Below are 22,441 nucleotides of genomic sequence, written 5' to 3'. Positions count from 1 at the left end.
TTACAGGAAAAACAACTTTTTTGTTTGTTTCAAGAAATTTGAGTAAGATTCTTACCTCAGTTAAGTCAATACAAACCCTGAGAAACACTATGCACTTCAACAGTTTCTCTTCATTTTAGTGAGAGTCCCTGAGAACAAAATCAAATGCAGGTATACAGTCTCAAATGAGCTGTCATTTCCTATTGCTATAGATTCAATTAACCATGCAGAGAATTAGAGCAAGATAGCTCTAGAATAAGTGCCAGAGAGCGTCTGATGGCTGGGAAAGTGCCAAAAGGAATTATCGCACCCTTTTCACACATTAGTTTCACATATGATCGCTAAAGCTCATCCACAGCACACAGCAGTGTCCCAAGAGGAATTAGATGGATTTATGGTTCATGAATTTATGGTTGATAAAGGCAGTGCGCAGGGATCACTTTGTTAACATCACTAATCCCAAAACTTTGAGTGTTGAGAAGGCAAATATGTTGCAAAAACGTGGCCAGGCTGAAACCACAGCTAAAGGCATACTACTGACTTATAGGAAAATTCTTGCATTTTTCTTATTCATGCATATGTCTCCCATTCTGAAGTGATCAAGGTAGCTTAGCAGTAACTTTCCTATTGTACTGGGCACGTTCCTAAGAAATTATCATATCCCTTATTCCAGACTTACATGTTGGAAGCAGCAGGGTGGGGATGAGATCTGAGATCCCAGGTACATACTTTCCATGTGTATCTGTGCCTTCCAAATTGCACTCCTCACTGTTTCGTACCCCCACAGGAACTTCCACGGATGACTATAGGATCATCTCCATCATCAGTAGGGCTGTGAGACCTTTCCCTAAGCAAAAGATTTGAGAAGTCTGCTAATAACCAAGAGCAAAACAGAGGCAGAGCATTTTACTTTTTAAAGCTGACAGAATGTCACAAAACAAGGTATTTAGTGAGAAAACATTTAAGCCTTACAACACTGGCATTTGCTCTCCCTTATTTATGCCATTACTCAGGCATAGGGTACTGCTCCATCCTTAATATGGAGCAGTTTCCCAAGCCACACACCCTGCCAAATAGATCCAAAGATATTTGGAACAGGATTAGCCCTATTGCTTTTGTGCCAGTCAAGCATCAAATCACGGTATCAGTCTTGATTTACTGCTGCCTTTGGGCAAGAAGAGGCCAGGATCGTCTGGCTGTTCCTTTAAGGGTGCTGAAAGTGAGCCAGCTGGAAATGCTTTCAAAAGGTGTCATTAGAACAAGTCGGAATACCAGAAGAACAGGAAAAGCACAAAAAATAAATACAGTCCAGTAGCTGCCACACAGAGAGGACAGCCAGAAGAGACTGGAGATACTAAAAGAGGACATTATCCATGGAAGCGGGAAAGGAGGAGCTCAAGCAGACAAGGTATGGTTACATTCGAGCTTCAGAAATCCTGCAGCAACAGGGGAAAGAGGGAGGAGAGAAGAGAACAGTCCAGTGGGGAACTGGGGGCTAAATGATGCTTGTGGGAGAAGAGTGGGTGGCTCTGGCACTAAGTAAGAATTGATGGAGCATGCAGTGAAAACAAGAAACAGATTTTTCCACAGAGGGACAACAAGGCATCCCACCATCTCACCAAAGGAGAAGAAAAACCTAGTTATAAAAGAAAAAAATGATCCTAAGGGGTGAATGAAGGGGAAAAATTTGGCTGCTTTCCACTTCAGCACCGAGGTACAGATTTCACTGTTTGTGGTTGTAAATGCAGAAAGTGACAATGACAGCAGTGGCCAGCAGAGCTGAGCTAGGGCTGCAGCAGAGCCCTTTGATACCGCAGTGCTGGGGCGCAAGGTGGGCACGTACCCCGCTGTGGTTAGGTTATTGCCCACCTCCTGGCTCCCCAAAGGCAGAGCAGGCTGCCCCTGCACAACCTCACACCCTCAGCCCACTGCACCTCTTGGCTCAGCTGCTCAAATCAGGTGGGAAACTTCTCATCTAAAATATCTGCCAGTCTAGCACAGGTGCCTCCACTAGTAAATCTCCAGAACAGAGCTGTGTGTCTAACCCCAAGTAGCGCATGTGTTGGGAATTGAGGGATGCACTTACCAGGGTGCACCTGAAGTTTTTTTGTACGCAGTTTGAAGCAGATCACTGCAGCTGATGGCACAGCCCTGCCACCAAGGGCCAGTGCCGGGGTGTAGCACCCAGTGCTTTCCGAGTCCCTGGGCATGCAGTAGCCTCCAGCCTCCCTAGAAGTCTGTCCATGTCCCGCTTGCATCCCAAGACATGGGATATTTTGAAAGGGTCCCTGAAACCTGCCACTTTCACTCCACAGAGCCTGCCCGCTGTAGACTGAGCACAGCAAGACCTAAAAAGGTCAGGAGCAGATGTAAGCTGAGAATCTAATCTGGCAAGGGGCAAATGCAACCTGGTTAAATCACAGAGCCAGTATGGACCTCTGATGGATATTAAAGTGCTAGAGATGCACTTCACCCACCCTCTTCTTAGCGCCTGTCTCAGAGCCTTTCAGTATCACCTTAAGAGTTCATACGGCATTAGGGTGCTATAAGGCATTAATGATTATCCTATGAAAGGATAGCGAGAGGATGGTTTGGTGACTAAGCAAGAAGGATCCTAGGCAGGGCCAAAACTAGTCCTTGTCAACTCCTTATGTGCAGCAGAAACTATTGCAACAACAGGGAATGAAGGAGGGGCAGAAATGCCTTTCCTTGAGTGCTCTGAATGTGTCCCAGTCACATTTTTCCTTTGCTGAGGTCATCTTGCCCTCTAGTGGTTCAAGCCGCAGAGCTGACATACAGCTAGATTAATTTCTGCTGTAAATCCTGTAATGGCAGTAGTTTGAGGAGTTATAGCATAAAATGAAATAATTCAAGTTCCTTTTGATCTGAACCTTTTCTTTGAGTATCATTAGCAAAATGCATTCATGGTATGAACTTCTAAAAGGTACAGAAAAACTGCTACCTTATACTTCATATATCACATCCCAGGTAACCTTGCACCCTAACAAGAGGAGCCTCCACCCAACCTACAGGGAGCGATGCAGTCAACAGCTACATGAACGTTTATTTTGGGGGTAGATCTTAACTCATCTTTTAAAAAGTTGAGGAAAAATACTGCCTCCCAAAATACTACTTTAAAATTAGAACAATATTTTGCCTGAAAAGAGTTCCCAGAAATTAGGTGGACATCTGCAGAGTAACAGCAACACCAGCTGGCAACAGGAACAGTCCAGAGGGCTCCAGAAGATAAACCCTGCAAGTTTAGATTCCTGATATTGCCTACACCTACATGACTATGGAGTATAGCCTACACTGTTTCCTCTGCACGCCCCCGTCATACCCATTTTGATGTCTCTTGGGCTCTCTCCAGAAGAATTACACCAAGATTTAATTTATTTCATAAGTCTCAGCTAGAGAAAAGAGCCCAAATATCTGCTTCATTTCATTTTAATGTGAACTATTACTTTTAGTAACCACAAATGTGTTTTTTATAGACTGAATATAGAAGGCCTACATCCAAACTGGACTTCTGATGAATCTGAAGCAATAAATTCCAGCTGAGAATCTGGCTTGACATCCTTTCTGTTTTTATTAGTGAACCACATTTGCTAGGCTCTAGCTCTCTGTAACAGAAAAGCCACACACATCTAGGAGGCCATGGAGAAAAACAGTGATTGTGAACTAGATGCTTGTTAATCACCATGGTGCTTGGGGGGGGCATCTCAGTGCTCTGCAATCTCCAGGGAAAAAAAGCCTTCCTAGATGAAGGAAGGCTTCCCCAGTGTCTAGCTTGGCCAGCACAGAATGAATGATGGTGTAATTTGTCTCCCACTCAAAGATCTTTCAAGTCATTCTTTATATCCTGTCTACAAGGAGATGTATGTACAGAAAGCTTTCCACTTAAAGTGGAGAAAAATGCTTTCCAGTTGCCAACCTCTAAAGAACACTCCTTAGCATTAGAAACCACAAAACAGAACTTACAAAATATCTTTGTGTTTGCATGGGTAGTGTCATCTAACAGACTTCCTCCCCAGCTTTGCTGCACGAATCATGGGCTGCTGGAAGCAAGAAGGAAACACTTGGACTTTCCCCACCCTGGTCCTCTGCCTCTATGGATTCTTCAACATGATGAAGCCATCAGAACCTTTTCTAACCCCTTATCTAACAGGACCAGATAAAAATCTGACAATAGATGAGGTATGGTTTTATTCAACATTTTCTTTTAAACGGAGCACCAAAAATCAAAAGTAAAATTGTAAACAAAGCCTTTAAAGAAAAACAAAAGGTGGGGAAAAAAAAAAAAAAAAAAGCAAAACTTAACCAGCTTGGGAAGGTTACAATTTGCTGTAGGTAGCATAAGTAAAAGACTCAAAATATATAACAGGGTTTCTAAAATTTAAAATTCAGTAGCATGTTCAACACACTCATGGTGCTTCAGACCAGCATGGTTGTGGATGTTATGAACTCTTCCCTTCTGTAAAGCCATTTAAAATAAATCAGCTTATTTCCCCAAAGAGGAATTACATACATTTCTTCTCTTGTAGGTTACCAACCAGATTTTCCCCGTTTGGACATACTCCTACCTCGCACTCCTGCTCCCGGTCTTCCTGATCACAGACTACGTGCGCTACAAGCCCGTCCTCCTCCTCCAGGGCATCAGCTACATCGTCACCTGGCTCTTGCTGCTCTTCGCTCACGGCGTGGTGGCCATGCAGGTGATGGAATTCTTCTACGGGATGGTGACAGCCACCGAGGTCGCCTATTACGCCTACATCTACAGCGTCGTCAGCGCCGATCGCTATCAGCGAGTGACGAGCTATTGCAGGAGCATCACCCTTGTTGCGGCCACAGTTGCCGCAGTGCTGGGACAGCTGCTGGTTTCCTTGGCAGACGTGTCCTACTTCCATCTCAACGCCATTACTCTCGCTTCCGTCTCCCTGGCGTTCCTGTGCTCCTTTCTCCTGCCGATGCCCCAGAAGAGCATGTTCTTCCATAAAAAAGGGGTCTCGGAAACCCTCCCGCAACCACAGAAAGCTGTGGCTACGCTCGCTTCCAACGGGCCATCGAGCTGCCAGCAACAGGACGAGGACTGCAGAGCTGCTGACACGGGGCCAGCACCACAGCAGCAGGCTGAACAGCCCAAGCCCCAAAACCACATGCTCAGAGTACTGGTGCAGCTCAGCAGGGACTTGAGGGATTGCTACAGCTCTCGGAAGCTGCTTTACTGGTCCCTGTGGTGGGCTTTGGCTACGGCAGGCTTCAATCAGGTTGTGAATTACATCCAAGTGCTGTGGGATTTCAGAGCCCCCTCCCACAGCTCTGCAGTGTACAATGGAGCTGTTGAAGCAATAGCAACTTTCCTGAGTAAGTTCATGTCTAAGCATCAATCACAAAGGTAGTCTCCAAAGTTTTACTTTAGCACAGTTTTGCAGTTCCTTTCCATTGTAGATACCCCAAGGAAACAGTATGTGCGTTGTGCATTCAAGATACATTTTTTTGATGTACAAAACAGTTCAAACATGAGCTATGCTATATTTCTGTATGACTGGGGCACCAACCTTTATCCTGCCAGCACACAGAAGCGTACACATCACACAGACCTTCCATCCAGCTGCTTGATCCATTTGGAGGCACTCATGTTTCTTTTGCAAGGTTTTGCTTTTTTTTTTTTTTTTTTAATCTTGCCTCCCATCCCACCAGCAAGCATCACAACAGTTCCCATAGCAATAGTAGCAGCTTACAAAGATGAGCTTTTCCATAAATATTTTATACAAGAACTTAAACCTCTCATTACGATCTTTCTCTATTAAAATGCTCTTGCACAGCAGGAAGCAAATAATTTCAGCAATTCCAAGATACGGGGATTTGCAAGAAAAAATGCTTACTGAATTCACGATGTTACTGATGTTAACCATATTCTTTTGCAGTGGGAGCAGATGCCTGCTTCATATAAGCAAAGATATCCAAAGGCAAAACACTGCCTTACTTGGCAGTGTTCCACACTCTCATTGTGCTGCTGTGGAGGACTTGCACAAGACATTGGGGCGTGATCCACCAGGGAAAATAAGTATGTCTATGTTGCATCTGGCCATTCAAGTTACCATTCCCGTCATTAAGGAGAAACAGATACTTCTAAGTATTTGTTAAAAGTTACTCTGGTCTGGAGGTAGACAGCTAACACAGACCAAGTGACTCGTGCATTAGAAGGAACTCCTATAGTGCCTATTCCTCTTTCTCCTGGAATCACCTAGTTCTCACTGTAGAGGCTTTAAAATTGTACAAGACACATAAATGGATACTCTGACGGCTTACTTTCAAAGCAGATGTCTTTATAGCAGACCCACCAAAAGAAAATACTGCTTATCCTTTCATTTTCTTGAGTACATTCACAGAAGTTATCTCCCCACCCCCCCTTTTTTTTTGGCAGCTTAGTCCCTTTATGAGCTGCACAGAGCTAATCTATCAACCAAAAAGGTAACTGGCTTACTATACAACCAAGCTAGTAAGCAATAAAAGCTGGAAAGATTTGGAAGAATTGTTCCTTTTGAGCTTGCTGGGTACTACACAGATAACAATGAATCTTTCCACAAGACGGTTTATCCAAAAAGTGGAGTAAAATACTATGAAAGGAAATGCAGATAATTTATGCTGTTGTCTAAAAATGACCAGTCGTCTGCACAGTTTCTGAACTAGTCTTCTTCATTATTCAGTGTTGCCTTTTGGTATGTGAGGGTGGCACTTGGTGATGCAGGCTACAAAACAGATGCAACATTTACTTTTTTTTTTTCCTCCCTCTCTAGGCTCGGTAACGTCTTTCATGGTGGCATACGTGAAAGTGAACTGGGACCTTTTCGGAGAACTGGCATTAGGGATATTCTCCACAATAGATGCTGGTTCTCTCTTCCTCATGCACTTTACTACCAACATCTGGTCATGTTATGCTGGCTACCTCATTTTCAAGGCAAGCTATATGCTCCTTATAACAATAGCAACGTAAGTATAAACCCTCACAGTGCTACCATTATGTGTGTAATATTAACCCTACTTTACGCATACGTTGGGCATTCCTCTTTTTACTCAAGAGATAGCTGATCTAAAAGTAGACATAACTGTTTAGGTAAAGATAAGGACACTTAAATGCCCACTTATGTTGTTTTCTTCCTTCTAAACAGCCGTAAGTTATCAAAAGAACACTGAACAATTGCCTATGCAGAAGCTAAACATATAAAGTATCATTATTATTACAGGCAATGGTAACAGCAAAACATAAGTTACTTTCCTTGTGCAAAAACACTGGCATAGGAGATGTGGGGACAACACAACCATCTTTAAAAAGCAGATCAAGAACCATCTTTTAATATCCCCTTATGTCTTGACCACCTTGCTGATAGTTTTCAAGCTATGAGCTATGTGAAAGCAGGAAAAGATTTGCCATGAGCATTCCCCAGCACAACTTTATACATGCATCTTTAATGACATTATGGTGTAAACAAAATATAATAGCATAGCACATTTAAATGCAGATGACCTCAAATGAGATCAAGCTATTTTGTTGTCAGATATAGAAAAAATATAAACAATACATTTTCCCACTTATTGCATTGGTCAGAATGCCTTCAGACGAGCTCAAAGTTTTACTATACTATTTCATTAACAAAAATACTAGATGCATTTTTGTGTCAAAAACAAGATTACTCAGATAATTTAAAAACTGCTATAACTGCAGTTCATGACAAGATGAATCTTGAATGAAGTCAGTTGAATCCATCTTGAATGAAGTCAGTTGAATCCAGTTTATATTTTGGTGGATTTTCAGTGCATTATAATGGATAACACCTGAACTACTTCAATATATTCAATAGAAAAAGAATAAAAGTTTGCACAAATGAGCCCTGCTGAAAGTCAGTGCAAAGCATACTGAAGGAAGAGCAGATAGATTTGTTCAAATAGAAACTTGGGAGGTAAATATCGCTAAGATAGATGTTCCAATTACTGTCAAAAAAAGATATTGCAAGGACAAAAAATTGTGTGCTCTTGACAAGAAGAAACTGCATTCTACCTCCACTCTTAAGCCACAAGGCAGAAAGTGATTCACTTCATAAAAATTTTGATTAGAACGTACCCATGGTGACCACTGAAGTCCAACCTCCCAGCCAGGGCAGAGCTCCTGCCAATGCCAGATCAGGTGATGGTTTTGTCCATCCAAACCTTCAAAGCCTATAGCCATGGGAACTTCACAACCCGTCTGGAAAACTTAACCCAGCGCTCTATTTCCCTGTGAGGTATTCCCTCCCCTCTACCCCTTATGTCCAACTTGAACTCTTCAAGACAGTTATGGCACTGCTATAGTCTGGCACAAGACCACCAAGTGAAGAAGTGTTCGAGCACTCAGAAAAAGCCCTATTGATATTGCTAAGCTTTCTGAGGCCCAAAAGGGGAACCACAGGCCATCTGCCTGGGATCAGCACAGTCTGAAGGTAGAAAAGGAAGATCTGATCTTCTGATCACCTGATGTGGTTTGGAAAAGCAACACAGACAAGTACAAAGTCACTGAAATGCACTCCAGTAGTCAGGACCCTGCTGGGAGCAATCAAACAGATGAAGCACTGTTTAGCCCACCCTTTGGGTATCACCTCTATGATGTGTTTTTTTAATCAACCACATGGAGATCAACAGCTTCCCACCCAGTGTGAAGTACCTGACAGCCAGTCTCACCTTAGGTTCCAGATCGCCGTAAACCTGAGCATGGAGCGCTACGCTTTGATGTTTGGATTGAACAACTTCATCGCACTGGTGATTCAGACAATCCTTACAGTAGTCATAGTGGATTCAAGAGGCCTGGGACTGAACATAGTGACTCAGGTATGTACTGTTAATTTGCTTCCATTTCACTGACTAGCTGATTCATTTTCAAACGTTTACCAAGAAAAATCACTTCTAATTGCAGCCCAGGAACAAACCTGGTCTGTATCTCAAGGTGAGTAATAAAATTTTTCCACCCATGGTTTGGTCATATAAGGTAGCGAGGGATATCCTATCTCACATCAGTGCCAATAGCTTCAGTCAAGGCAATTCCACTCACATTGAAGTCAATTGAAATTTACTGACTTCTGCAATTTCTCAGACGGTGTCTGAGAAGCTGGGACAACTTCCTATGGATGTGAAAAAAACTAAACCTATTCAGATATTCTGCATGGAGACAACAAAAGATATTTTGAAAGATTTAACCTTTAATCTTTCAGATTAAGAACATAAACATGTACAGACATCATAAATAGGCTTGCCACTGTTGTCAGAAAGACTGATACAAATTCATGTTGTATTTACTGAAGCCAGTGTGGTGACACCAGTGAAATATGCAAGTAAGAGCAAAAAAAAAAATGAGGACTAACTCAATCTTCGCTTGCATTATTCATGACTATGTGAGTAATGGGCATGCTGGTAGTGAAACTACTTCTACATTTTGCAATAGAAAAAAATCCTGTTCCCATCCCTTCCCCCTCTGATGGTTATTAGGAAGCACAGGGAGTAGAAACAACATGGCAGTTCTTCGTACCTCAGAGACCTGCTGGTTGCTGGGAAAGCTAAGATTTTGCTTAAACACAAAGCAAGAACTTGAACAGTGAAATTGTGCTAGGATATAAGTAAACAAAGTAGTGTCTGTCTCCAGGAGAAACAGTGTTTCCCTACCATGTGTTTTTCATCACTTTTTTTTTTTTTTTTGCCTTTTTCTCCCACCTCATCTCCAGTTTTTAATTTATGGCAGCTACTTCGCAGTCATAGCTGGGATTTTCTTGATCAGAAGCATTTGCATGCTTCTTTCAAGCAAGTGCAGAAGGAAAATAGCAAGATCATGGAAAGAGCCGCTGAACCTTGCCGAACATGAACCAAAAGAGCAGACTGTGACTGGCTATACGACCCGGCTGTAGGAGTCAAGCAAAGGCTCACGTGGCCTGGCTCTCATGGGAGAAGAGCTCCTACTGCAGCATACAGAGAACAGCAATGCAAGAGGAACGTACAACACAGCCCTGAAAAGCTATGCTGAATCATCACAGCACTTCCTTACAACATATGCCAGCAAAGAATGATCATCAGAATGGCACCGAGCCAAGAATAAAGGATAAGTTGCTTTAGATTTTTCCTTATTTGCCTTTAAACAGCTTAACAGCAATACTTTATAATCAAAAAAGCACAGCAACCACCTTGGCATCCCACTGCGCACAAAAAAGATCCAAGTTCATTGCCTTGCTTGGTCTGGCTCTTGCAACCAGTGTCGCCAAGCTGCTTCCACACACACTTGCTCATACACGCGGGCCACAGGGCTACTGCCCACCTTGTGCGAACCTTGCTCTGAACACAGGAAGAAGGTATTGCATTTGCGTTGTGATGTTCCTTCCTGCCTAAATACAGGTGATTCAGAGGGTGAAAGCCCACCTCAGAAGCACACCTTTTGCACACAACAGTGCAAAGGCAGGGCTTGCACAACCTGTCTGAGAAGAAGGTTCAGCCACTGCTAGGCCACAGTTGCTGTTTGGCCCATGTTTGAAAACTGCAACCTAAACACTGCACTGAACCCATAGCAATGTCAGCCCAAAAGGGTACACATTTAAGAGTCAAAACAAAAATGAACCTTCCCCACTCATTTCTTTGTGCTTCCAGTAAAATTAATATTTTAAGACTGTCTTCCTGTTTCAACAGGAAGAGGAGAAAAAAACAAAAAGAGGTTGAGTAGTACGGACTAAATCCAGAAAAAGTATGTTGTTGAGGAATTTGAGCGACTCTGCATAGGAATCCAGATTAACAGGAAGATCTAAAATTGAAATGAGGAGAAAAAAAAAACAACTAGCGCCATGCAATTTTGCTCAGCAGATGAGGAGTTTCACTGATCTTGGCCAAGGATTTGTCAGGGTCAGCATCTCAGAATTTAGCAAGAGACTTTATGCTAAACTAAATTAGTTGTAAGACTTAAAGGACAGTCAGTCCAGGAAGAGAAAAAATTATAGAAAAGCTTGCATAGTGAATGCATAGTTCAATATAAAAACATACCCATATGTTAAAGTTATTTCTGTACTGCAGCTTGCTTCAAGCTTGCAATACCTACATATCACTAATAAAAATAGAAAATACTTTGCATTTGCAGAATAAATATGTTTCCTGTGGAGAAAAGTTATCTGTACAAACATTTGTGCTTTTCATACAATTGTCATATACTGGAAGTAGGCAAACTATCTAGAGGCAAGACTAAGCAGGAGAGAATTTGCTTTAAGTCACAAGAATCAGTAGGATTTGCCCAAATGAACCCAGCTCGTTTTCTAGTCATTTTATCTAGTATTGCGCACTGCATCAACATTCTCAGTTGTAAACTGTCTTTAAGCACAACAGTTTAATCAATGCAGATGTAAAAGCAGATGTACTTAGCCTCCACTAAGCACTACCTTGTATTACTACAGAACTACCTACATAACATTCCTGCCTGGGGGACAGAAGTCCAATAGAGCATGGACTACTTTGTATTACCTCATGAATAGAAAACCTCTTTTGAGGCTTTTACTTACAAACACAGATGCAAGTTCTGGACTGGCAGCTAACTAGAATTTGTGCTTAAATGAAAAAAAAAAAAACTTAGTATTTAAAATTGATAGAAAAAACAGTAAAAGTTCTGAACTGATCAAATCTCACTGTCTTCTCTGTATTGCCACTGAAGAGCAGAAGAACCAAGCAGACAATATATTCAGTTTTCAGCTATAGAGAACCCTGTCTTCAGAAAAGTCTCTAAACATGTATACGGTTTATATTTGGATACCTGTTCTCCCTCTACAAAAGATTATGGGGTTGGGATTTTGGAGGAGCATTCGGGAGCGGAGGAGGGATAGGGAAGCTCTGAGGAGTGTCAGGAAGGACGTGACGCAATGAAATTACAAACTACAGCAAAGGAAAGGTAAAGCCTCATGTTACCTTGAGTTTTCAGCTGCAAATCAATGTTAACCCAGTAATCAGATTTCATCCAAAATAGCAAGATGCACATCCACCTGTGCGTTCACACACAATGCACACATTTTGGAGAGGCCATAGTTTGGGTCTGGCAGGCTATTTGATCTGCAGAAGGATACTGAAGAAATCCACCTCCTCTTGCATGCAGTTGTGTTTAGTATTAAGAGCTCATCTTTCCTCCCAGGGTGACCAAAAATTCCACAGAACTACAAAAACCTGAAGTGGAACACATTGCTCCCCGTAGCTACAGCCCCATCTCAGTGCATCACTAACTACCTTTGAAACACCAGTGGTTTTGGAGACATGTCTTCACCATGATACCATCCAGCAAGCTGGGAAGGCCAGTTTTGGCCATGCCAGCAAGAAAACTGCATATTTCTATTCAAAGTCAGTAGACATCAACCAAGCACTGTGTGGGTTACCAGAGAAATGCCAGTCAGCAGCCACCTTGCAGTAGGCCAGTTGACTTACCCAGCAGCATTGTCTCCATGTTTTCATTTCTCAAAAACCATTTGTAAAGAGCGAGCATGAAACATGGAGACAGAACATGCCTCGGTTCCCTGAACACTTCTAGCACTACAGGCTAGAAGCAGAGTGAGAGGTTTCCGTAACTGTAAAACAAAACCTCACAAAACTCCAAATAGTGTGTGGGGCCACTCCTGCCAGGGCCATGGGGTTGGTCAATACCCATCCCACAGCCCACGTGTGGACTTCAGGGCCAGCTCCCTCTTCTGATGAGCCATGGGAGAAGTAGGAAGCCCAGTCAAAAATTGCTGAAGGAAAGCAAAACTACTTCTGAGGCTTTCTGCAGCTATGTTTTTTTTGTTTTGTTTTTTAGATACATTAGAAACTTTTTGTCATTAAGAAAAGTGACAGACTGGTCCTTTGATGTAATTTCTGGCCAAGTAACATTAGGAAGTTTTCTGTGTCCTACCTCCCCACACACCCACATTGAAGGCAGTCAGAAAACTGAGCCCAGAGGTCTCGGTGCTATGCCCAGGAAAAACCTATGTCAGCCCAAGCTTTAAAACATGTGCTGTTATATTCTTATCCACAAACTGAAGGATACACCTTTAAGAGGTACTCATTAACATAAAAAGGTAATCAAGTAATTGCTTTCTTGCCCTGTCATTTTCAATTAATCATTATTAAGAACTGTGAGTCTTAATCCTTTATCTTAGAGTCACTTGCTGACAAAACCTATAAAGTAGGTTTCCCCTGCACTCTTTATGAGGAAGTTCTGCAAGCAAGAAAAGTTGAGATGAATTATTATTTAGTTCTGTTAGCTTTTTATCAAGTTCATTTCCTAAGAGTCCTTACTAATACGACACAAGTCTTCTTATCTTCTACAGTACAGGAACCTATCCTAGGAGGAAACTGCACATGCATCCACAAACAACAGACCACAACCCCAGCTTTGACAGGTAATTTATGGCCCTAGAGGTTAGTTGGAAGAGTGCAAAAGCTACTCAACTCAGCACATTTGGAAGGGATGTAAGATTTATGCTGATGTCATTCATTAGGCTGAGTTTTAGTATATTTTTATTTGTAATTAACTTATCAAGAATTCAAATACAAATTTAAGGAGTTAAGGATAACACAGGCTACTTTGGTACAAATCATTGTATCTAAGTACAAAGTACAATGATTTACACAAGGAGGATAATCGGAGGTAGTCGTTTAAAATCAAGTTTTGATGTTAGGGTTGTTTTTTGTAACCTTCCTCTAAGGTCACAGCAATGCTGCCTTAACATCCTATTTATAGTACCTATGGTACCTTAGTGTTAAGTAAGTAAAATAAGCTTAAAAGACAAGTTTCTTTATTTTTGCTGCCAACTACAAAGAGGAAGTCTTTTTTTTTTTCCTATTAATCACCACTTTTAAAAGTGAAGCCAGGAGCCCTCTTTAAGACTGAGGAGGTAGATTCAAGAGGCTGCAAGTTTCTACATCTATGTACTCACTCAAACAACCAGAGTGTAAGAAAGATGAGTATTAAAGTGTTTTGAAGAAGCCAAGCTCACAACGGGTTGCAATCTGGCTGTTTTTTTTTTTTATTTTTTTATTTTTTTTACTGTCTGCAAAACGTCTTGCACTTCTGTTGTTCCACTTGGCTCCCAGATAGGAAATCATTAGAAAAATGCCTCCCTGAGCATTCTGAGAATGAGCTCTAATCTGACAGTTTGCCCTCTCATCTATTCAGAAATGAGACTGTAATGGATCTTTTTTCTTCCACTACATCTACTTAATTTTAAGTGAGTCAGTAAGAACAACCTTTGATAGACAAGACAGAGATCAGAGTTTGCCACCAATGTCCCTTGATCCGAGTTGTTCATTTACAGGCTCTCTGTGATTAGCAGCAAGTGTGGTGAAAGCAGCATTAGCTGAAGCAGCGTTGATTAAAAAGTAAACCTACAAATGAATTTTTAGCAACTGTGAACAGTATTTTTTAAACTTCTGGTGCACTACGTTTCTACATGGACTATGGATTGCTGGAAAGGAGCCATAGGCAGCAACTGGATTTATCCCACAGTCATCATTTGTGCGAATGGATTTTTTTCCACAATGAGGCCATCAGAATCTTTTCTCACTCCTTACTTAAGTGGACCAGATAAAAACCTAACAATTGAACAGGTAAGCAGCTGTTCTCTTACATAATAATTAGAAACCTTAAAGCAGTAAGCCTCACAGTAATAACTGAACGGGAGAAAAAGCATTCAGTAAGATAGGTGTATTTTATCGAGATACCCCTATGTAAGATTGTCCTGGAAAAGGACAAGGATTCTCCTCTTTTGCAAGTTTATGTTCTGAAATCCCCACATTCCTGGACTTTGAAATCATTTTGGTTGTTGTTTAAGAAATTGATACTTTCAACAAGATCAGGTCAGACAGTTCCTTCCCCCCAAGAAAAAAAGAAAGAGCAACAATGAGATTGATACTTATTGGGGAACTATACTAACAATAAATATGAAATAGTGATCAGACATAAGGCAACCAAGCACACTTCCGCTGATGACCTATTAAGATTATTACCTACGTTACTAAGGTGTTCTGTGCATCCATCAGTCTAGTCTGTGCAGGTCAGATTCACATAAAAGTTGTTTTTTAATTTTTAATTATTTTTTAAAAAGCATGTACTGTGATAGTCTGTGTTCTGCTCCTCTGTTCAGCACTGGTTGCTTCAGGTGCACGCTTCATAATAAAAAGAGGACACAAAAGAGAATCATGAATCTAATGGCATAATTAGACAACACAATCTATGTACACCCATATAACTGCGAGCATGAAATCACTCCTGATTTGCACTAGTAAAAGTTGAGGCAGAATCTGCCAGCATAGCGTGAACCCAGTTTTTCCTCTGAAAAAGGTGTATTTCGTTTTGTTTTTTGAAATCAGAAGTGAAAGCTTTCTTACGTTAAGTATGTAAGTAAGATGATGAAATATCTTAATTCTCTTCAGCAACAACCAGCTCAAAAATAAGAACAGTACAGATACTGGCTCTTTCAGCTACACTCTCCTGTCATGAGCTAAATCCCCAAGTTTCAGTCACTTAATTTAAAGTGCAGATAAACAAAAGCAACCCCCAGAAAGATGCAGCGATCCTGCTGCTCACCAATCATACTAGTTCATAAAACAATAAACAGCTATCGTTGTTCTCTCAGCACGTGAAACAATTCAAGTCTAACTGCTTAAGCCGAGAACAAGAAATCGTGACCTAATATCCAAGCAGGTCCAGCACTTACTAGGTAAGACCTCCCCAAAACAGACATCTTGCGGTCAGAGTTCACTTGGTGATGTGTATCCAGAAGAAACACACACCCCTGCTGCAGCTGTAGCCAAAGCTACCTGGGCAAACGCTGAGCTTTAGTGTAGAGCTCAGCACCTGCCAGCTTGGATGGAGATCAGTTTTAGAAAAATATAGGTGCTAGAACAAGTCCAGAGGAGGGCCACAATGATCAAGGGGCTAGAGCACCTCTGCGATGGTGACAGGCTGAGGGAGTTGGGGCTGTTCAGCCTGGAGAAGGCTCCGGGGAGCCCTTACAGCGGCCTGCCAGTGCCTAAAGGGGACCAACAGGAGAGCTGGGGAAGGACTCTGTCAGGGAGTGCAGTGACACCACAAGGGGGAAGGGCTTTAAACTAAAGGAGGGTAGGTTTAGGTGAGATACAAGGAGATTTTTTTTATTTTTTTTTCCTGTGGAGGTGGTGAGGCCATGGGTCAGAAGCTGTGGATGCCACATCCCTAGAAGCACTCAGGACCAGGCTGGATGGGGCAGGGTAGGGCTTTGGTATTAGATCACCTTTAAGGTCCCTTCCAACCCAAACCATTCTGATTCTAGGGAAAACAATTAATTTCTGGAGCATCTATGCAATTGAAGGCCAACTGAAACTTATTCAAATACTGTTTCATTAAGAACTTACTTTTCACTCAATATTTAAAGATAACACGTGAAGACAACATAGTAATAACTAGATACCAAGTCCAACTCCAGTTCCCCCACCATAAGAGCATCTTTTTTTTTTTCTAATCCAGCAGTGAGGAGAGGTAAACAGCAGTATGCAATGACTCATATGGAAAGTCAAACTAAACAGGCATTAATTTTCAGATACCACAGGGAATAGTATTTGATGCAAGATAATGCTTGTGTCAGAGCAAAGTCAATTTCCTTCTAGGTTACCAACCAGATTTTCCCTGTTTGGACATACTCCTACCTCGCACTCCTGCTCCCGGTCTTCCTGATCACAGACTACGTGCGCTACAAGCCCGTCCTCCTCCTCCAGGGCATCAGCTACATCGTCACCTGGCTCTTGTTGCTCTTCGCTCACGGCGTGGTGGCCATGCAGGTGATGGAATTCTTCTACGGGATGGTGACAGCCACCGAGGTCGCCTATTACGCCTACATCTACAGCGTCGTCAGCGCCGATCGCTATCAGCGAGTGACGAGCTATTGCAGGAGCATCACCCTTGTTGCGGCCACAGTTGCCGCAGTGCTGGGACAGCTGCTGGTTTCCTTGGCAGACGTGTCCTACTTCCATCTCAACGCCATTACCCTCGCTTCTGTCTCCCTGGCATTCCTGTGCTCCTTTCTCCTGCCGATGCCCCAGAAGAGCATGTTCTTCCATAAAAAAGGGGTCTCGGAAACCCTCCCGCAACCACAGAAAGCTGTGGCTACGCTCGCTTCCAACGGGCCGTCGAGCTGCCAACAACAGGACCAGGACTGTGCAGCTGCTGACACGGGACCAGCACCACAGCAGCAGGCTGAGCAGCCCAAGCCCCAAAACCACATGCTCAGAGTACTGGTGCAGCTCAGCAGGGACTTGAGGGATTGCTACAGCTCTCGGAAGCTGCTTTACTGGTCCCTGTGGTGGGCTTTGGCTACGGCAGGCTTCAATCAGGTTGTGAATTACATCCAAGTGCTGTGGGATTTCAGAGCCCCCTCCCACAGCTCTGCAGTGTACAATGGAGCTGTTGAAGCAATAGCAACTTTTTTAGGTACGTAAAAAACCACTAGCAGCTACTTCTAATCAGTCTTGGCTGATGGCATCCTTTCACAATGTCTTCAGCAACTATTTCTTGTAACGATTAAGGTCAATAGTAACAGCTTCCAACACATAACCCCCACATAAATAGCATGCAAAGCATCTCTTTACTATACGGCTTTATCCCTGGGGTCTTTAAAATACTCATATATACACACACACACAAAATATGTAGTTTTTTTCTTCTTGGGGCACTTTGTTTCACCAAGAAGTTTTAGAAGTTTTCATTCACAGCTCTGTTTAGTTCATACATTCAATGCAGAGTAAGCAGTTCAAAAAACTTGTGCAGTTCCACCTTGCCTACTCGTCTCCAAAATACATATAAATGAGTTGATACAAAAAGTAAAAAAAAATAAACTTAACTAGATATCTGCTCTAGACAGTCTGTTCTGACAGTGGATGAGTAGTCGTTTCAGGCTAAGTGATCCTGGATAAGCATGTTGTGACCCAACAAGATAATGATCCATTGACCCAATGATATCCCTCTTTACCTGTGTGCCACTTCAAAGTGCAACTTTGTTTAAAAAGCTATGCAGTACCAGCGCAGCCTCATTTCCAAGCTTCCACGTACCTCCTTCATACCAGCAGTCATCTCACAAGTAATACAGGGAATTGTCTGCCTACTCTCCCTCCCTGCACACAGCATGAAGTGCATTTTACTGAAATTACCCCAAAGCTTCAAGTCTACTGGTTTGAGCAGCATTCCCAAGAGCTTTCATGCTTTTGCACTGTCTGGAACTTGATACTATTCTGGAATGCAGAAAGCACTCACATTACCAGGAAGCTCTGCCTATTGTAGTTACAGACCAAGGAAGGAGGCCTACTGACTTCTGAATTCTGATGAGGAACACATGCAGCCAGCAAGTCCTGACCACTAGTGTACTACCCTGCCGAAAAGCTCAGGGGTACCCGGTACTCACTGCTGTATAACCTGCCTGGACCAGACTTCTTTTGCATTTGAGCTACTACCCTCAGCATAGTGTTTCAAAAAGCTTTCATAAACACACAGGAGGCCTCAGTGCTAGAGGAGCACAAAAACCATAGCTGGATAGCATTCTTACAAGTAGAAGGTATTTTTGCTATATGTCATTATCAATAAGGAGTATGACATTTTTCACCAGAAAAATTTTCACTGAAGCTATACTTTCATTAGGTGTAAAAAAAAAAAAAAAAGTATGAAGGAGTGCAACAGACTGTCATTTCATGAAGAGCTTTACATGAAAGAATTAAACTCCCCCAGGCATGAAGTGCTTGGTGGGGTTGTTCTCTTACTCATGGTTGTCAAAAATGGCACAACAACAATACGCCAGGCACTGCTGCCTCCAACCTTAGGCATTAGGCACTTTCTCAGAGTGCTTCATCCTGACAAAGCTCTGTAAGCAAGAAAAAAGCAAAAAACAGAAGACTCCCACAGCACTAATAGAAAATAGAAGCCACACTGTTATCAAAGTCTACTGTGGCCTTTAAAAAAAAAAAAAATGTACCAAGAGCTCCTGTAATGATCCATTTACAGAGTAATGCCACGTCTCTAGAAGGATAGTAATGTTTGAATTTAAATTATTTTTCATTTTTAGGTTCAGCAACATCCATGGCAGTTGGATACATCAAAGTAGACTGGGATCTTTCTGGAGAACTGGCTTTGGGAATGTTCTCTGCCATGGATGCTGGTTCTCTGTTTCTCATGTACTTTACAGACAACATCTGGGCATGTTATGCTGGTTACCTTGTATTTAAGGCATGCTACATGTTCCTTATAACAATAGCAACGTAAGTATAATGCACAACTCTTCCAGTTAAATTGATTTGAATCAGCAGAAATATCACTTTCACACTCACGAATTTTTACTAGAAATTTCCACAGAAATAAGATTTTTGAATAGGTCACTGTAGCAAAATATTATTTCTAGCCTATATAAAACTACACTTAAATGCATGACCTAACCATAAAAATAGCTTATTTCAAGTCAGTCATTACCTTATTCTACATTTAACTGTCCAATTATTTACGTATGAGACTTTTCTAAATAATCACATGAACATACACAGGTCCTTGTTTAGCAAAAATATCTGAAGTAAGAGAAGATACACAATAACAGGGCAAAAGTGAAATAACAAAAAATAGATCTCTGCCAAAATGAAGATATTAAAACTAACAAAAATAAAGAAGCTTTATCCTGTGAAGACTCCACTGTGAGAACGAAATCATTCCCAAACTTCCTCCCTTAAGTTGCAAGCACTCAAGTTCTCCAGAGCTCAGTTAACCTGGCTGTATATTCATTTTCAGGTTCCAGATTGCTGTCAATCTAAGTATGGAGCGTTATGCTTTGATGTTTGGCTTCAACAACTTTGTTGCACTGCTGATCCAGACAATTTTGACTGTTATTGTGGTAGATACAAGAGGTCTAGGACTGGATATCAGTACCCAGGTAAGCTACATTACTCATATCACTCTCATGTTCCCTGCTCTCCTCCAGAAGAGGGTTCTCTTCAAAGTTTAGCCTCTGGGGAGATATTAGGGGATGGATTAGCTTAGGGCACTTACTTGAAAACAGGTTCATTTGAAGTGAACTGATAGTAGTTACTAGAGCCCACTTGTCCTCTAATCCTGTCCATGTTGCATTTCTGTAGTAATCTTAAGAACATATTTCACAGAGCAGAAGGGAGAACCATCACCTGTTACCCAGTTTCTTCTTATTTAAAGGCTTACTATTGACAAGGTTATTGTAAAAACACACTAAACAGAAGCAAGAAGCAAGCTGAAAGGTAATCTGTAGGTCTTTATTACTACAGAAATTCAAAGTTATGTAGTTTCATTGGATGCACTTTGAAGTTACTTTAATTCTGAAAATTACCTAATCTCATGCTCCCAGACAGCTTTAGCGTGTAAGCACACATACTGAATACCACCCAAGTCTCTAGCTGTCATCTTTTCAGATAAGAGCCAGGAAGTGCTAGGCAGCTGTCCTCCTCCCTTACTGAGGTAGGGAGGGCACGCAAGTAACGGGATATTCTCTCCACCCCCCTTTTATGACTGCATTCTTTCTACTGGATGAAGTCAAGCAGCCCGACTTCGAGCCATTTCAAGAGGGGATTGTTCTGGGAACGTGGGTGGCAGGGAAGGGAAGAAGTCAGTGTAGGGACACCCCATATGTTATTTAACAGCAAATACAGTTCTTGATTCTTCCTCCCCTCTTCTCCCCACCCCCATCTCCCAGTTTCTCATTTATGGCAGCTACTTTGCATTCATAGCTGGAATTTTCCTGACCAGAAGCGTATACACCATTATCTCCATCAAATGCAGAAATGCCAGTGTGGCTGGTGAACCTATTGATCATTAAGGGAAAAGAGATGAAAAGAATGGTTGCAAGCAACAATGCAGAAGGCTGTATCACCCAAACAATTAATTAGCGGAAACAATGCTCAAACAAACAAGACTGGTCAATGATGGAAAAGGCTGTTTATGAAACTTCAGCACAAAATGCTTTGTAAACAGCATGATGCATTTTTTCCCCAGTTCTCTTCACCAACAATTCTAATCCCAGATAATCCTCAAAAAATCTTCTATTTCAACTCAAATTTAGTTATGCAGTCTTTACACCAAAACTTGCATTAATGCTCAACGAGCACAAGAGGAGGCAATTTCATACCGATGCCCGAACCTCACAACAGAAGAGCTTACAGAATAATACAACCTTTGAACTTTCACTTCTACTGAGTATTTTAATTAAAGGCAATTTGCCATTAAACATAAGACTTTCAAACATGCCTGTAGAACCAAAAGTAATTGCCCCATAGCAGCAAGATGATCTGTAGGAAAGGTTGCCACCAAAACTTTTTGGTGACTTGCACTTTTTCAACTGGAAGTTCACATGTATCTTTAAAGCAAGTTTATGCAAGTAGCATCTAACCACCCCCCTGTCCACAGAATGTTACCTCAGTAGGTTCAGAGGGATTACTACATTCTCATAAATGACCAAATGCAGTAACTTATCTGTGGAGGCAAAGTTTTTTTAAGCCAGCCACAGGGAGAATTCAATTTCTATACAAGGCAGTCATACTTAAATAAGAACACTTGAAATTCTAGATATAACTAAAGCTAATCAGACTTTCAACTGTGTTCAGTAATGGCCACTTTGGAGTCATTTATATCAGCAGCAATTTTCATTATGTTTCTCTACCACAAGGTACAGCTTAGTCAAGAGAGAATTGCTATTTTCCACTTTTCAGCTCACAAGAAAATAAAAGTCATGAATTCCTTTAAAAACATACTTTTTAAAACTTCTTAAGCTTACCTTTACGCCCCAGTAATTTCTCCCTCCAGCAGAGAAGAACATTTGCATCGTATTTATGGCTCTCTTTCAGGATTCAAACTGAATTTGGTCCTTTTCAAACTACGCTGTTTCAATATTTGTTTCAGTGCAGCACTTGGGAAGTATGCAACCATTAAATAAAGTAACTAAGCTGCAGTACCTGGGCATCCATCTGCAGAGTTCATGATGTACCTCTTCCAGCATCATCTTAAAACATATGAGAACTAATATATCAGGATTAAAAGTATTACTCTAGAAGCTCACCAAATTAATTTCTGTAAAACAGGGATAAAGTTATCAAGTAAAATGCTTTGACATTAAAGCAAAAGGAGATATCTAGAGGTTAATGGGAGTATAGCTTTTTGGCAACTATGACAGTCGTGTGAGCAACTGCATGAACAACTGTAGAAAATTTTAAGACAAGACACAATTTCTAATCATGGGAGAAATATTTATTCATTTTGTACTTATAGCTTTTATTAAAAAAAGTCAAGGCAGCTATGGTGTCAGTTTCTGTTCAATATGAAGGAGATTCAAGACAATACAAGATCTTCAGCCACTTGTCTGGAGTTTGATGAAGTTAGCAAGTGTACACTAAACTGGTGTGGTGATGTATAAAGTAAGAA

At 41.6% G+C, this 22,441-nt stretch overlaps 2 protein-coding genes across 3 annotated transcripts; both read left to right on the top strand.

Moving 5' to 3' along the window:
- Window positions 1-389: 389 nt before the first annotated feature.
- On the top strand, window positions 390-10,980 carry LOC137860982 (thiamine transporter 2-like). Its single transcript, XM_068691875.1, has 6 exons — window positions 390-1,387; window positions 4,014-4,176; window positions 4,524-5,343; window positions 6,780-6,972; window positions 8,700-8,841; window positions 9,729-10,980. The coding sequence occupies exons 1-6, from the start codon at window positions 1,353-1,355 to the stop codon at window positions 9,906-9,908; spliced, it is 1,533 nt and encodes a 510-aa protein (XP_068547976.1). The 5' UTR covers window positions 390-1,352; the 3' UTR covers window positions 9,909-10,980.
- A 216-nt stretch (window positions 10,981-11,196) lies between these two features.
- LOC137860983 (thiamine transporter 2-like) lies at window positions 11,197-21,574 on the top strand. 2 transcript variants are annotated; one of them, XM_068691877.1, is made up of 6 exons: window positions 11,197-13,394; window positions 14,310-14,601; window positions 16,747-17,458; window positions 19,080-19,272; window positions 19,790-19,931; window positions 20,721-21,574. In XM_068691877.1, exons 2-6 carry the CDS (start codon window positions 14,452-14,454, stop codon window positions 20,841-20,843), a joined length of 1,320 nt encoding a protein of 439 aa, XP_068547978.1. In that variant the 5' UTR covers window positions 11,197-13,394; window positions 14,310-14,451; the 3' UTR covers window positions 20,844-21,574. The 2 variants fall into 2 exon arrangements, with proteins under 2 accessions (XP_068547978.1, XP_068547977.1); XM_068691876.1 differs by having other exon boundaries at window positions 11,200-13,394; window positions 16,639-17,458.
- Window positions 21,575-22,441: the final 867 nt, after the last annotated feature.

This window comes from Anas acuta, chromosome 9, assembly GCF_963932015.1.
Source record: "Anas acuta chromosome 9, bAnaAcu1.1, whole genome shotgun sequence".
Lineage (NCBI taxonomy): Eukaryota > Metazoa > Chordata > Aves > Anseriformes > Anatidae > Anas > Anas acuta.
Note: the sequence above shows the minus strand (reverse complement) of the source record. Positions and strands in the feature narration are given on the sequence as shown.

Excerpts from the sequence above, each read along its gene's own strand:
- LOC137860983 (XM_068691876.1), top strand. The coding sequence starts at position 14,452 with ATGGATTGCTGGAAAGGAGCCATAGGCAGCAACTGGATTTATCCCACA. Across the intron at positions 14,602-16,638 it reads AAAACCTAACAATTGAACAG|GTTACCAACCAGATTTTCCC; the intron begins GTAAGCAGCTGT and ends ATTTCCTTCTAG. Across the intron at positions 19,932-20,720 it reads GACTGGATATCAGTACCCAG|TTTCTCATTTATGGCAGCTA; the intron begins GTAAGCTACATT and ends CCCATCTCCCAG.
- LOC137860982 (XM_068691875.1), top strand. The coding sequence starts at position 1,353 with ATGGAAGCGGGAAAGGAGGAGCTCAAGCAGACAAG. Across the intron at positions 5,344-6,779 it reads AGCAATAGCAACTTTCCTGA|GCTCGGTAACGTCTTTCATG; the intron begins GTAAGTTCATGT and ends CTCCCTCTCTAG. Across the intron at positions 6,973-8,699 it reads CTCCTTATAACAATAGCAAC|GTTCCAGATCGCCGTAAACC; the intron begins GTAAGTATAAAC and ends GTCTCACCTTAG.